Below are 15,474 nucleotides of genomic sequence, written 5' to 3' on the forward strand. Positions count from 1 at the left end.
TTATTGTATCTTTTGAGGATTATGCTGAAGGGATTTTAATCAGATATCTGTGGCTATTTCTAGCAACATTTCTGTCTTAGTTATTCATTTTGATCAAAACTACTCTAATTATATAATTCGTCTTGTGAGCCAGTTGCATCTCCTGGCCTGCATTCCTCATGTTCACTTATTCCTTAGTCACTTCCAGCTTGGAATACCGCAACATTCTCAAAATGGACCATCCTTAAATAGAATTAAATTCTGGTTGCCACTTTTACAGCATATGTCTTTATTTATTAAATATATATATATATCACCCCCTCCCCGTTTTACTCTTAGTTATTTTGTGCAGCTTACAAAAATAAAATCCCATTATACAATACAGGTAGTTCTCAACTTAAATTACTTCATTTAGTGACAAAGTTACAATATCATTGAAAAAAGTGATTGTTTGTCATACAACAATAAGTGTAAATTCTCATAGTGATATGATCAAAATTCAAATACTTGACAACTGACTCATATTTATGATGGTTGGAGTACCCAGGAGTCATGTTATTGCAATTTGTGATCTTTTGACAAGCAAAGTCAATGGAGAAACTAGTTTCACTTAATAACTGTGTTACTAACTTATCAATTGGAGTGATTCACTTAGGAACTATGGCAACAAAAATTGTAAAATAGGGCAGAGCTCATTTAAATGTTTTGATTACCTACAAACATTCCCTCCTCACAACATCAATAATCAGACTAGCCACATGAAAGGTTTCATATCACTCTGAGAGTCCTAGATCCGTCAGAAAAACCATGTCTCCAGGACCTTGAAAAAGAATGTAAAAATGGGCCCAGCTTTATCTCCTTGAGGATGAGGTTCCACAGAATAGAGTCTGTGGTTTCTATCACCACACAAGATCTGACTGGCTAGGCATGTTTTCAGTCATCTCAGTAAAACTAGAATCTTGGAATGTGATTTATTGCAGCAGTCTTCCCCTATGATCCAGATGTACAAGAATACAATCTGTACTGTTGAACAATTTCCTCATATGATCCAGATGGCGTCAAATCTGTTGGTCTGTCAGAAAAATCTGTCGGTTTTTTTAGGTGTTAGGGGAAGTTGTAATGATGCTACATGCTCACTTGGGGTTATGAATATCTTTTGAGATGCCTTGGCTCTTGTATTTATTGTGTTTGCTTTTCACTGTACATTCCATTTTGTTATGTATTAATTTTGTTTAGCTGCCCAGAGTTGTTTATGTACTATAGGCATGCATGCACATTTTCTAAATAATTAACTCTCATATGGAGAGTATATAGAAACATAGAAGATTGAGGGCAGAAAAAGACCTCATGGTTCATCTAGTCTGCCCTTACACTATTTCCTGTATTTTATCTTAGGATGGATATACAGTGGTACCTCTACTTAAGAACTTAATTCATTCCGTGACCAGGTTCTTAAGTAAAAAAAGTTTGCAAGTAGAAGCAATTTTTCCCATAGGAATCAATGTAAAAGCAAATAATGCATGCAAATCCATTAGGAAAGAAATAAAAGCTCGAAATTTGGGTATGGGAGGAGGAGGGGGAAGAGGAGGAGGAGGACAGTCATTGCTGAAGGAAGAAGGTGAGGTAAGGGGAATATAAAAAAAATCCAAGATTTTAAGGCTTAAAAAAAAAAAGAAGGACTCTGAGGCGGGAAGGAGAAGCACGCGCCTCCCATACACTGCGCCAGAGAGAGAAACCCAGACGGACAAGAGGGGAGAACCTCCCACTCATTTGACCGAAAGGCGGCAGTGGTGGCTGCTGCTACCTGCTTCCTTTTCCTTCCCATGCTGAAGGGTTCCTCTTCCTCGCATGCTTTGTAGCCAGCGCCTTTCCTTCACTGTAGGGACTTTTCAGTTTGGCTGAAGCTGAGTTGATCCAGCTGGGCGAAGTGTCCCCTTTTGCCTTTCTGTGCCCAGACGCTCTGGGAGACAACCTCGCGCCAGGTGTATGGGAGGCAGCACAAGGGAGTTACCACAGCGAAGTGGTTTACTCCCTCTCTAAGCACCCAGAGAAAGGAAAACTCCATTCGCTCTGGGCTGCCCAGAGAGAAGGGAGCGTTTCTTTTCTCTGGGCACTGGCAGAGGTTTATTCCCTCTCCAAGCACCCAGTGAAAGGAAAACTTTCCATTCACTCTGGGCTGCCCAGAATGAAGGGAGCGTTTCTTTTCTCTGGGCACTGGCAGAGGTTTATTCCCTCTCCAAGCACCCAGTGAAAGGAAAACTTTCCATTCACTCTGGGCTGCCCAGAATGAAGGGAGCGTTTCTTTTCTCTGGGCACTGGCAGAGGTTTATTCCCTCTCCAAGCACCCAGTGAAAGGAAAACTTTCCATTCACTCTGGGCTGCCCAGAATGAAGGGAGCGTTTCTTTTCTCTGGGCACTGGCAGAGGTTTATTCCCTCTCCAAGCACCCAGAGAAAGGAAAACTCCATTCGCTCTGGGCTGCCCAGAATGAAGGGAGCGTTTCTTTTCTCTGGGCACTGGCAGAGGTTTATTCCCTCTCCAAGCGCCCAGTGAAAGGAAAATGCTTCATTCGCTCTGGGCTGCCCAGAATGAAGGGAGCGTTTCTTTTCTCTGGGCACTGGCAGAGGTTTATTCCCTCTCCAAGCACCCAGTGAAAGGAAAACTTTCCATTCACTCTGGGCTGCCCAGAATGAAGGGAGCGTTTCTTTTCTCTGGGCACTGGCAGAGGTTTATTCCCTCTCCAAGCACCCAGAGAAAGGAAAACTCCATTCGCTCTGGGCTGCCCAGAATGAAGGGAGCGTTTCTTTTCTCTGGGCACTGGCAGAGGTTTATTCCCTCTCCAAGCGCCCAGTGAAAGGAAAATGCTTCATTCGCTCTGGACTGCCAAAGCCTCCTTAAGCGCCACTGAAAGACTCCTCTGGCAGCCCAGAGAAGCCCGAGATGGCCAGGATTAAAGGGGGAGTTGCAGGAAACTGGCTGGAACTTCGTGCCGATCTCAAATTTCCTGGGAAATTTTTCCGGGCTCGGATTTTTAAGTAGAAAATTGTTCTTAAGAAGAGGCAAAAACACCCAGTTCTTATCTAGAAAAGTTCTTAAGTAGAGGTGCCACTGCATGTTTATTCCCCAAGCATGTTTAAATTCAGTTACTGTGGATTTACCAACCCCATCTGCTGGAAGTTTGTTCCAAGCATCTACTACTCTTTCAGTAAAATATAGATCTAATGCAGGTTGTAATTTAACTGTCCTTGAAATAGTCTGTGCTGAAAATTGGATGCAAATTTTTTTATCATTCTGGATGGGAACCAAATGAAAGCTTTATTTATAAAATAGATAGATAATAAAGAAGGAAGTGCCAACGCTACATTTCATATCTATAGCTCCATGTACTTTGAGGCCACCAAAATGTTGAAAAGCACCTTTTCTACCAAACAAATGCCTACCGTTGTGCAAAGAAATAGGAAGACCTTTTAAAGTCAAATTTAAAAATTAATTTAGAATTTTTTTCTCAGTTTTTCATTTCTTCATTCTTAAAACCCATATGGTTTTAGATCCATGCTGAATGCAAGCGTTTTGGAAAAGCCTACAATCTGCGATCTGTAGCTGTATATGGTGGAGGAAGCATGTGGGAACAGGCCAAGGCACTTCAGGAAGGGGCAGAAATTGTTGTCTGTACTCCGGTGAGTATTTCAGCAGTATGGTTGTTTTGCAGTGAAGAATAAAATATATTTATCTATTTATTTATTTATTTATTAGATTTGTATGCCGCCCCTCTCCAGAGACTCAGAGCGGCTCACAACAGGAATATAAAATCCAAATCCAATGATTAAAAACAAAACAGTTAAAAACCCTTGATTAAAAACACTCATACAACCCAAACAAACCATACATAAAACGAAGCAGCCGAGGGGAATCAATTTCCCCATGCCTGGCGACAAAGGTGGGTTTTTAGAAGTTGGTGAAAGGCAAAGAGGGTGGGGGCAGTCCTAATCTCCAGGGGAAGTTGATTCCAGAGGGTCGGGGCCGCCACAGAGGAGGCTCTTCCCCCGGGTCCCACCAGACAGCATTGTTTTGTCAATGGGACCCGAAGAAGGCCAACTCTGTGGGACCTAATCAGTCGCTGAGATTCGTGTGGCAGAAGGCGGTCCCGAAGGTATTCTGGTCTGATGCCATGAAAGGCTTTATAGGTCATAACCAACACTTGGAATTGTGACCGGAAACTGATCGGCAACCAGTGCAGACAGCGGAGTTTTGATGTGACCTGGGCATATCTGGGAAAGCCCATGATTGCTCTCACAGCTGCATTCTTCACGATCTGAAATTTCCGAACACACTTCAAAGGTAGCCCCATGTAGAGAGCATTACAATAGTCGAACCTCGAGGTGATCAGAGCATGAGTGACTGTGAGCAGTGACTCCCGGTCCAGGTAGGGCTACAACTTGTGCACCAGGCGAACCTGGGCAAACGCCCCCCTCGCCACAGCCAAAAGATGGTTCTCTAATGTTAGCTATGGATCGAAGAGGGCGCCCAAGTTGCGGACCCTCTCTGAGGCGGTCAGTGATTTGCCCCCCCCCCCCTCCGGGTGGTGGACGGACAGATGGAATTGTCCTTAGGAGGTAGAACCCACAGCCACTCTGTCTTGTCAGGGTTGAGTTTGAGCCTGTTGACACCCATCCAGATCCCAATAGCCTCCAGCCACCGGCACATCACTTCGACCTATTTCTGAAATAGTTTGATTTCTGATTTGCTTAATCCCAACTCACTAGCAGGATTCAGAAAAATTCCAAATGGCAAGGGACAAAGTCTACAGAGACTTGGAGACTTCCAAATGATAAGGGATAGGGAAACTTGGAACAGTGATGCCCATTTCAAATATTTCCTGTAGTTTGAATCACATTGGTATATATTTTATACACCAGGCATGTTAAATGTTTCTGCACAGGGCCGTTTGATTGACCATGTGAAGAAGAAAGCCACAAACCTTCAGAGAGTCACTTACCTTGTGTTTGATGAGGCTGACAGGATGTTTGATATGGGATTTGGTACGTAATCGGTAATAGTGCTTATAAGCATATTTAATAAACAGTGCCCTTGTCCTCTAAAAGTGTTTGTTGTGATAATCACTGGCAAAATTATTGTCAAGACCAATACTATGTTTAATTATTTGCCTAGTAGGCTGGCTAACTACCTTCCGTTTTACAAAATAAAATAACAAAATATTTATGTAATAGATCAAATAATTGGTGCAAAATGAAGGGGGTTTTGCATTTGGGAATGCAGTAAGCATGGAGAAAACAAGTAGTTTTGCCTAATGAAGAATACCAAAAATATGAGGAATAAAGAACAAAATATATGATCTTATGATAAGATATATGATCTTATGAATGTGGATATTAATATCAAGCTATGGTATACTTTCTGTTATAATCTCTATGGTTAGTTGAGAATATTCCTTAATAGTGTCCTTGCATGAAAGGATGCTATAAAAGTATATTTATGAAGATAGATTTTAGTGATCCTTGTCAGGCATGAAAACTCTCTTTTAGAAATCTATGGAAGCTTCCAATAGAAATTTTAAAAAGTCCTTTCTATTAAGTTAAGAAAGTTATAATCAATAAAAAAGAGAATTTTTTTCTCTTCTTGTTGGCGGTAACTTTGAAACAGCTGGCTCTATAGCAGCTTGTTGTCACGCAGGTAGGAAGCATGCAGGAGTGTCATAGGAAACCAGGTTTCTTTTGGACAATCTGTATTCTTTTGGAGAATACAGAAATTATTTGTCTGTATTGAGACTAGGCAAACAGCCTGTATGTGCTATAAGTAGACAAAAGGGTATGTGTGAACTAAAATGGACTGATTTTTTAAAAACTAAATAACTGACATCAATAATTTATTTAAATATTTATTTTACTTACAAATCTTCAATAAAGGATCCTCCAAAACTTTTATATGACTTTAAAGGAAGGACAATTTCAATTTTTTCTTTTCCTAGAATTAAAAAAAAAACTTGCATGTAAATATCAAAATGAGCCTATCAGTCAATGAACAGTATGATGAAGCCATGGTTTTAGCACTACATGCATTAGCAGAAATGATCCTAGGTGTTCCCTTTCTCTATTTTGGGTTCAAGAAAAGAAATAAAATAGCATATAATTTTAAATCCAAACTAGGCACTGTCAGTTAAACAAACAAGCTAATTAAATAATATATCAGTATTTGCTACTAGCTCAATTGAAAGGAACTGCTAAGCAGTTATATTGAATTATTTTAGGTTTTACTGGATTTGGTAAATGGGGAGCTTAACCAGGTGTATCTGTCAATTCATACATGTTCATCTATGGATTTCAGGCATTTTACTTCCTTCCTTTATGCTAATTTTTTTTTGTTCTAACAACTGCACATACACCCCAGGGTCTCATGACTTTATTTTTGGCATTTGGCAATCAACTCACTTTTATGGCTGGTCATAGCATTCTGTTTGTTTAATGATCAGGGAATTCACTTAATTAACATTGGGAAAAGGTCATAAAATATACAGGTAGTCCTCGATTTACGACCACATTGCCAGAATTTCTGTTGCTTAATTGAACATTTGTTAAGTGAATTTTTTTCCATTTTACAAACTTTCTTGCCCCAGTTAAGTGAATCACTGCAGTTGTTAAGTTAATAACACCGTTGTTAGTGAATCTGGCTTCCCCATTAACTTTACTGGTAAGAAAGTTGCAAAAGTTGATTGCATAACCCCAGGATACTGCAACCATCATAAATAAGAGTTGTAGGTGCAAAATAGTTATAAGTCACTTTTTTCAGTGCTGTTGTAACTTTAAATGGTCACGAAATGAACTGTTATAAATTGAGGATTACCTGTCTAGGTGTATCCTCTCCAACACACTTTATTTTACAATCTTACCAAAATTTCTTTTCTCTTGTGATATTCTAAGACTTTAGTAAAAGCATAATGTTTTCTGGAATTTTGCACATTTTATCTATATTAATATATCTACATATATGTATGTGTGTATGTATGTATGTATACATGTATGTTTGCATGTATATATTAATTTATTGAGGCTATATTGGGCATGGTTCGGAGAGTGATGCTTTTCATTGGATTTTGTTCCTTTTTCTTCAGAATATCAAGTCCGATCAGTTGCCAGTCATGTCCGTCCTGAAAGACAGAGTGAGTACGGACTTTCTTAATTTCTGAAAAAATAATTTAGACTTCTCTGTTAACATCAAACCTTGCCAGGATTTACAAATAGAATAGGAGAGGCTAGATATCAAATGCATTACACACTTATATTTTCTTATATATTCCCCATCTTTCTCTGGTTTCATTTTTTCTGTGTTGTCTTAAAGTTTTGTCTGAATGGGCTTAGGACAAGGAAATCTATTTTTTCCTCTTCACACATATGTGGGCAAGTAAAGTAGGGAACTAGCAACCATTTTGAAAAGCAAAGATTAGGAATTGTTCTAGATCAAATAAACCATAAATAGGTTTTTCAGTTTTAGAATTTTACAGCCAGAACAGCAAACATTTGATTTTTGGGTGCTGTGCTCAATGTTTTGGGGAAGAGGTGAAGACAACAACACATACATGATATAGTCTATATAAGGCCATTCCACAGAAGTCGGTGCAGCTGTAGTTTTCATTTTCTCTTTATCTTTTAGGAAAGTAATTTTTTTTCCTTTTCCTTTTTTTTTTTTGCATTTTTTCCCAAGGTACATTAAAACTCTAATTACATTAAGTTCTTTAATATACAGTGATCCCCCGGGTATTGCGCTCCCGATGATTGCGAAACGGCTAATTTGCGATTTTTGAACCCGGAAGTAAAAACACCATCTGCGCATGCGCGCCCTTTTTTTCTATGGGCACGCATGCGTAGATGGCGCCGGGCAGATCAGCTGCTGGGCGGCTTCCCTAGGTCTTCCCCCTCTTGGCGGGCATCAGCGAGGAGTTTCCTTACCGCCCACGCAAACTCCTCGCTGCTGCCGCTTCGCTCGGGCCGCTTCCCAGCTGAGTACTCAGCTGGGAAGCGGCCCGAGCGAACGGCTTGTCCGCAGCCTGCCTGCCCGCGCGCCCGCGGCTCGCACGCCCTTCTCCCGCCCACGCCGTTCGCTCGGGCCGCTTCCCAGCTGAGTACTCAGCTGGGAAGCGGCCCGAGCGAACGGCTTGTCCGCAGCCTGCCTGCCCGCGGCTCGCCCGCCCTTCTCCCGCCCACGCCGTTCGCTCGGGCCGCTTCCCAGCTGAGTACTCAGCTGGGAAGCGGCCCGAGCAAACGGCTTGTCCGCAGCCTGCCCACGCCGTTCGCTTCCCCTCTTGCTGGCGGGAGGGCGAGAAGCCCTCCCCAGCACCCGCTCGCCCGCCCTTCGCCGCTCGCCCGCCCTTCGCCCGGCCACCCGCCCTTCGCTCGCTGCTCGCCCGGCCACCCGGGTTCGGGGGGGTCCTGGCATGCCGGCGGCGACGTTTTAAAACAGCCGCGCGGCTTTCCAATGAGTCCCGAAGACAAACGCGGAAGTTTGACGTTTGTCTTCGGGACTCATTGGAAAGCCGCGCGGCTGTTTTAAAACGTCGCCGCCGGCATGGGCGGCTTCCTAGCAGCCCCCCAAACCCGGGTTGGGGGTCCGGGGGGGGGTGCTGGCAAGCTGCCCATGCCGGCGGCGACGTTTTAAAACAGGAACCCCAATCTTCGGCTCCTCGCTAGCGCTGCGGGAGTAAAAACACCATCTGCGGATGCGCAGATGGTGTTTTTACTTCCGCAGCGCTACTTCGCGAAAACCCGATCATTGCTAGGGGTCCTGGAACGGAACCCTCGCAATGATCGGGGGATCACTGTACATGTTTTCTCTCAAAATGATAGAAAACTGCTACTGATTTTAGCAGAAGAAATTCTTAAATTACATAAAAAGTGTATTCTTGTGTTTCAGGCTAAATTCTACTTAATATCTTAATTTGGTTACTCATTTAATTCAGCATTGAATGAGGACTTAATGGTAAACCGTGCTGTAGTGTTTCAAAAGTTAGTGTATTACACATGATAAATTTTGTTGGGCATATGATAAATTCAGCATTGAATGTTAGAGAAGAATGATGTTTTATGTCTCTGAATATGCAGAATTATCTGCATCATTGTACTACACCAATGGTTCTCAAACTTCCTAATGCCGTAACGCCTTAATAAAGTGCCTCATGTTGTGGTGACCCCTAACTATAAAATAATAATATTATTAGGAAATTCAGGGGTGAGTTCTAACTAACGTTGCTCCCGATTCACTTCCTTCTGCACTGTGGGTATGCCTCATGGGCACATGTGCACTTTACGCAATGATGATTTTAAAAAATAAATTAATAAAAAGCCCAAAACAAGATGGCGATTCATGTACAGTGCCGGAAATTCGAGTGGATCCTCCTGGAGACGAATAAAGGATATCTCAGTTGCTAAGACCATCGGAAATGTGTGTTTTTGGATGGTCTTAGGTGACCCCTGTGAAAGGGTCATTCCACCCCTCCAAGGCAGTGGTGACCCACCAGTCGAGAAACTTGCTGTTTGATTTGTAAACCACAATTCATATAACACACCATATTCTTGATGTAGTCTGTGAATCCAGCCATTGTGTCTATCTATATTACAAGGGACTTGCTTGTGTTCTGGTATCTCTTTGAGTATGTGATATAATCAGCACTACATTTCTGACTTAACAGCTCTTCTATTCAGTGCAACTTTTCGGAAGAAGATTGAGAAACTGGCCAGGGATATTCTGATTGATCCAATTCGAGTCGTGCAGGGAGATATTGGAGAGGTAAATTCCCCTTCTAAAATAATTATTTGAATGAAATCATTAATAAAAATGTAAGTCTTAAGGTTGCATATTCCCCTGCTTGGTCTTGCTTGCAAATATTCGCTTTATATTCCAATGTTCTCTATTCACCTTGCTCTTCCAAACAGGCAAATGAAGATATCACTCAAATTGTGGAGATCCTCAGCTCTGGACCAAATAAATGGAACTGGCTAACTGGTCATCTAGTGGAATTCACTTCTTCAGGGAGTGTCCTCCTTTTCGTCACCAAGAAGGCAAATGCAGAAGAATTGGCCAACAACCTAAAGCAGGAGGGGCACAGTCTAGGGCTCCTGCATGGTGATATGGACCAGAGTGAAAGGAACAAAGTCATCTCAGATTTCAAGAAAGGAGCCTTTCCAGTTCTGGTTGCTACGGATGTGGCTGGTAAACTTGCAAGCCAGATTTAAAAGATATAAAATTGTTTCTTAAAGCATCCTTTTATCCCTCCCCATAATCAGTATGGCTTCTTTGCTTTATATATAATTTATATTAATATGTATTTGTAAAGGCATTAGAAAATGTATGAAAGAGATTGAAGGGGAGCACTCTTTAAATATATTGATTGAAATTAACATATTCATAAGTTACTGTTGAAATGATAGCAAGCATTCAGAAATGCTGTTTTTCGATTTTTATGATATTATGGTTGTGTGGGCGGGGGATAGGAGGATACACAAAACTAAATCTTTAGTGAATGTTTCTTCCCTCCCTCATTAATCTTACTCTTTTTTCCAGCCTTTCACTAGCAGTATGAAAGGCTGGAAAAAAGAGTAGGACATACTTTAAAAAAGGGATATAAAAATAGATACTTTTCCCTTTTTTCTCTTAAATATTAATTTAACATTAAAACATAGATCAAAAGCATAGCTGAGACTCATTTCTAAAATTGAAAGTGTTGAAATGAAATAGTTTTTTTTTAAGAGAAGTATTTGAGAATTGCATTCTTGACTTCCAACCTTATAATTTTTTTCTAGCTCGTGGTCTGGATATTCCTTCCATTAAGACTGTGATCAATTATGACGTGGCTCGTGATATTGATACTCATACTCATCGAATTGGTCGTACTGGTAGAGCAGGGGAAAAGGGTGTGGCCTACACATTGTTGACTCAGAAAGATAGCAACTTTGCTGGAGATCTTGTTCGGAATTTGGAAGGAGCCAATCAGCAGGTTTCAAAAGAACTTTTGGATTTAGCTATGCAGGTAAAATTTCTGCTTTCTTTCTTTCTTTCTTATTTTGAAGCACATAATTGTGAATATAGTAACTATGCAATAAGTGTAGATTGTAAATATAAAGTAAGATGGAGTAAATTAACTTGAAATTTTAGTATATATTTTGTTAGTGCCAAACAAAATTAAGGGGAAACATGAGAATAGCAGTCCCCAACTTTTCCGGCTCTGCAGATCAGCAGTGATGGGGGAGAGGGGATGATTTTGCCACTTGCACAAATGGAGCTTCAACATAGTCACCCACCATTTGCATGGCCCATCCCTAATGGTCCATGGACCACGGGTTTGGGACCCCTGAGTTAGAACATTGATCAACATTGACTGCATTGATTGACACAGATGTAGAAATGGTAATGCTTAATCTAAAGATATTGGGCAGCATGTCCACTTGAAAACTTGCCACCAAGTTAAAAAAATTTAATGAGATAAAATGGAAAAGGATTTAGCTACATGGGTTACTATATTTATAATGTAATTATAATTTTTATATTTTAATTGACTATAGTAGTGGCATTTAATTTGATTATAGGTACTATTGAACTTGCACAACTGTTCTGTTCTGGAAAGCAATGATTAATTATATATTTGCATAAGTCAGAATTAGACCAGGTATCCCCCAAACCAACATGCTGTATTTTTCAGAGTATAAGATCACCGTAGTATAAGACACACCTTAGTTTTTGGGGAGGAAAATAGGGAAAAGAATCTGCTTACCAGATATTAATCTGGCTAGCGTCCTTAGCCTGGTCAGCTTCAGCATATTATTTTATCCCCTGGATAGGGCTTAACTCAGAGAGAGTAACAATGAAAGAGTTTGCAAGCCAGTTAGAGGTGGGAACATCATTAGCACCTGGAAAGAAACATATGGAGCAAGTAGAGCAATGGAAAAAAACCCTGCAAAGACTTAGGACTTGGAAAACATTCTTAGCAGAAAGTAACAATGAAAGAGCTTGCGACAGCTGGGAATATTGTTAGTACCTGGTTAGGGTTGGAAAGAAACATTTGGAGCAAGTTAGACCAATGGGGGGGAAAACCTGCAAAGACTTAGGGCTTGGAAAACATTGAATGAGCCTACTGGGAAAATCGTTAGCAGCTAATTAGGCCAGGGGACGGGAACGGGGACGGGACGACTACTTCATAATATAATACGCACCCAATATAATATAATATAAGACACACCCAAATTATCAGTCTCTTTTAGGGAGAAAAGGGTGCTCCGAAAAATACCGTATATTTAGTGATTGTCAATGGCATTTTGGGGATTGATGAGGAAGGAGGATGCTACATAGGCATTGCAGCATTAATAATTAACTGGTTCTTGCTCTATAGTTCATCTATATGCATTAATCAGGAACAGGTAGAAAAGAGGGAAAAGGCTATAAAAAAAGAAAGCAGCCTATTCTCACATAAGACCCTTCATGGAGGTGCATTTGTCATTTCCCTTATCATAAGCCAGTGAGCAATATTAAAGAAAAGTGAAGGAGTGAGAAGGAATTGTAAGTTTGACTTAGTGATTTGTTTACTGGTAGCCAATAGTGTTGTGTCAGCAGAAGGGAAAGCAGATTATAGAAAGAACCATTGCAGGGATGAAAGATGGAAGCTATTCTAAAGCAGTGTCCTAAGAATAGAACTATGGGAGTGTATGACAAAAATATTAAATGGGTTCTATTAAAATGTTTATATAAAACTGAGTTTATAGAAGTCAGGATTTATAGGATGCATCTGTAATTTTCGCTTTCACTTTCTTACTTGCCAGAGTTGCCAGAATATGTAAAACACAATAATGTGCTGACCTTTTGGAAACCCAACATTTTTTATTGTCACATTTTTCTCTCCCAGAATGCTTGGTTTCGGAAATCGCGCTTCAAGGGAGGGAAGGGCAAGAAGCTAAATATTGGTGGTGGTGGCCTGGGTTACCGTGAGCGGCCTGGCTTAGGATCAGAGAATGTGGTAAGCATTGATTATTATTATTATTTATTATTTATTAGATTTGTATGCCGCCCCTCTCCGTAGACTCGGGGCAGCTCACAACAATAATGAAACAATGTACAACAAATCTAATATTTAAAAGTAGCTAAAAACCCCTTATTTAAAAAGCAAAACATACACACAAAAACATACCATGCATAAACTATATATAGGCCCGGGGGAGATGTCTCAATTCCCCCATGCCTGACGGCAGAGGTGGGTTTTAAGGAGTTTATGAAAGGCAAGGAGGGTGGGGGCAATCCTAATCTCTGGGGGAAGCTGGTTCCAGAGGGTCGGGGCCGCCACAGAGAAGGCTCTTCCCTTGGGTCCCGCCAGACGACATTGTTTAGTCGATGGGACCCGGAGAAGGCCAACTCTGTGGGACCTAACTGGTTGCTGGGAAACATGCAGCTGAAGGCGGTCCCAGAGATATTCTGGTCCGATGACATGAAGGGCTTTATAGGTCATAAGCAATACTTTGAATTGTGACTGGAAATTGATTGGCAACCAATGCAAACTGCGGAGTGTTGGGGTAACATGGGCATAGCAGCTCTTGCAGCTGCATTTTGCACGATCTGAAGTTTCTGAACACTTTTCAAAGGTAGCCCCATGTAGAGAGCATCACAGTTGTCGAACCTCGAGGTGATGAGGGCATGAGTGACTGTGAGCAGTGACTCCAAGTCCAGGTAGGGCCACAACTGGTGCACCAGGCGAACCTGGGCAAATGCCCCCCTCACCACAGCTGAAAGATGTTTCTCTAATGTAAGCTGCGGATCGAGGACGCCCAAGTTGCGGACCCTCTCTGAGGGGGTCAATAATCCACCCACCCACCCCCAGGGTAATGGACGGACAGATGGAATTGTCCTTGGGAGGCAAAACCCACTGCCACTCCATCTTATCAGGGTTGAGTTTGAATCTGTTGACACCCATCCAGATCCCAACAGCCTCCAGGCACCGGCACATCACTTCCACTGCTTCATTGCCTGGACATGGGATGCAGATGTACAACTGGGTATCATCAGCGTACGGATGATACCTCACCCCATGCCCTTGGATGATCTCGCCCAGTGGTTTCATGTAGATATTAAATAGCAGGGGGGAGAGGACCGACCCCTGAGGCACCCCACAAGGGAGAAGCCTGGAGGTCGACCTCTGACCCCCCACTAACACTGACTGCGACTGGCCGGAGAGGTAGGAGAAGAACCACTGAAGGACAGTGCCTCCCACTCCCAACCCCTCCAGCTGGCGCAGAAGGATACCATGGTTGATGGCATCGAAAGCCGTTAAGAGGTCGAGAAGCACCAGGACAGAGGATAAACCCCTGTCCTGGGCCCGCCAGAGATCATCCATCATTGATGCCTTAATAACAAACATTTATTGCTACTAAGCATGCCCAAGACTTCTATCTCAGTTCAACAATGCAAACTTTGTATTGTAGGAACGGGGAAACAACAGTGTAATGGTCAACTATGAAGCATATAAACCATCCTCAGGAGCAATGGGGGACAGGTTATCTGCAATGAAAGCAGCGTTTCAGGTTAGTATGAAAGGGACTCCATATTAAGATCTCATTGCCCTCATTCTAGTGCTGCTGCCCTCAGGATTTTCACTCCAAGGTGGCCTTTAGTCTTTGGAACCCAGTGCTTCCTTTTTGTACTAGGTTATCTATAAAGAAGGAAATCCTGCTAATTCAAATTATCACATGAAGACCTGAGGGCTGCAAGGAGGCACTAAGCACCATCTAACAATTCCTCACCACATCCCTCAAATCAAAGCAATTTCCTTAGCCAAAATTCCAGAATATTTAGTCTTAAGATACAGAAATAACATAGTCTAACAAAATGAAATTCAGTAATGGAAAAAGAAAGGTTTTACATTTAGGCAAGAAAAACAAAATGTGCAGGTACAATATAGATGAAACCTGGCTCAATAGTACTAACTGTGAGAGGGATCTTAGAGTCCTAGTGGACAATCACTTAAATATGAGCCAGCAGTGTGCTGCAGTTACCAAAAAAAGCCAACACAGTTCTAGGCTGTATCAATAGAGGGACAGAATCAATATCACATTAAGTGTTAATACCACTTTATAAAGCCTTGGTAAGGCCACACTTTGAATATTGCATATAGTTTGGTCGCTACATTGTAAAAAAGGATGTTGAGATTCTAGAAAGAATGCAGAGAAGAGCAACAAAGATGATAAGGGGACTGGAGGCTAAAACATTAAAACAAATGGTTGTAAGAATTGGGTATGTCTAGTTTAATGAAAACAAAAATTAGGGGAGACATGATAGCTGTGTTCCAATATCTCAGGGGTTGCCACAAAGGAGAGAGTCAAGCTACTCTTCAAAGCACTTGAAGGTGGAACAAAAAGCAGTGGATAAAAAATAATCAAGGAGAGAAATTTCCTGACACAACAATTAATCAATGGAACATCTTGCCTACAGAAGTTGTGGATGCTCCATCACT

At 41.6% G+C, this 15,474-nt stretch overlaps 1 protein-coding gene across 5 annotated transcripts in view; it reads left to right on the plus strand.

Moving 5' to 3' along the window:
• Window positions 1–15,474, plus strand: part of DDX42 (DEAD-box helicase 42) — a 30,134-nt gene that overhangs the window by 11,902 nt on the left and 2,758 nt on the right. For all 5 annotated transcript variants that reach the window (XM_070729024.1, XM_070729026.1, XM_070729023.1 and 2 more), the window contains 8 exons: window positions 3,527–3,655; window positions 4,918–5,017; window positions 7,105–7,152; window positions 9,676–9,773; window positions 9,920–10,196; window positions 10,787–11,013; window positions 12,880–12,990; window positions 14,447–14,545. In XM_070729024.1, coding sequence (XP_070585125.1) covers window positions 3,527–3,655; window positions 4,918–5,017; window positions 7,105–7,152; window positions 9,676–9,773; window positions 9,920–10,196; window positions 10,787–11,013; window positions 12,880–12,990; window positions 14,447–14,545 — 1,089 coding nt within the window. The remainder of the gene's footprint in view (window positions 1–3,526; window positions 3,656–4,917; window positions 5,018–7,104; window positions 7,153–9,675; window positions 9,774–9,919; window positions 10,197–10,786; window positions 11,014–12,879; window positions 12,991–14,446; window positions 14,546–15,474) is intronic.

This window comes from Erythrolamprus reginae, chromosome Z (assembly GCF_031021105.1).
Source record: "Erythrolamprus reginae isolate rEryReg1 chromosome Z, rEryReg1.hap1, whole genome shotgun sequence".
Classification (NCBI taxonomy): domain Eukaryota; kingdom Metazoa; phylum Chordata; class Lepidosauria; order Squamata; family Dipsadidae; genus Erythrolamprus; species Erythrolamprus reginae.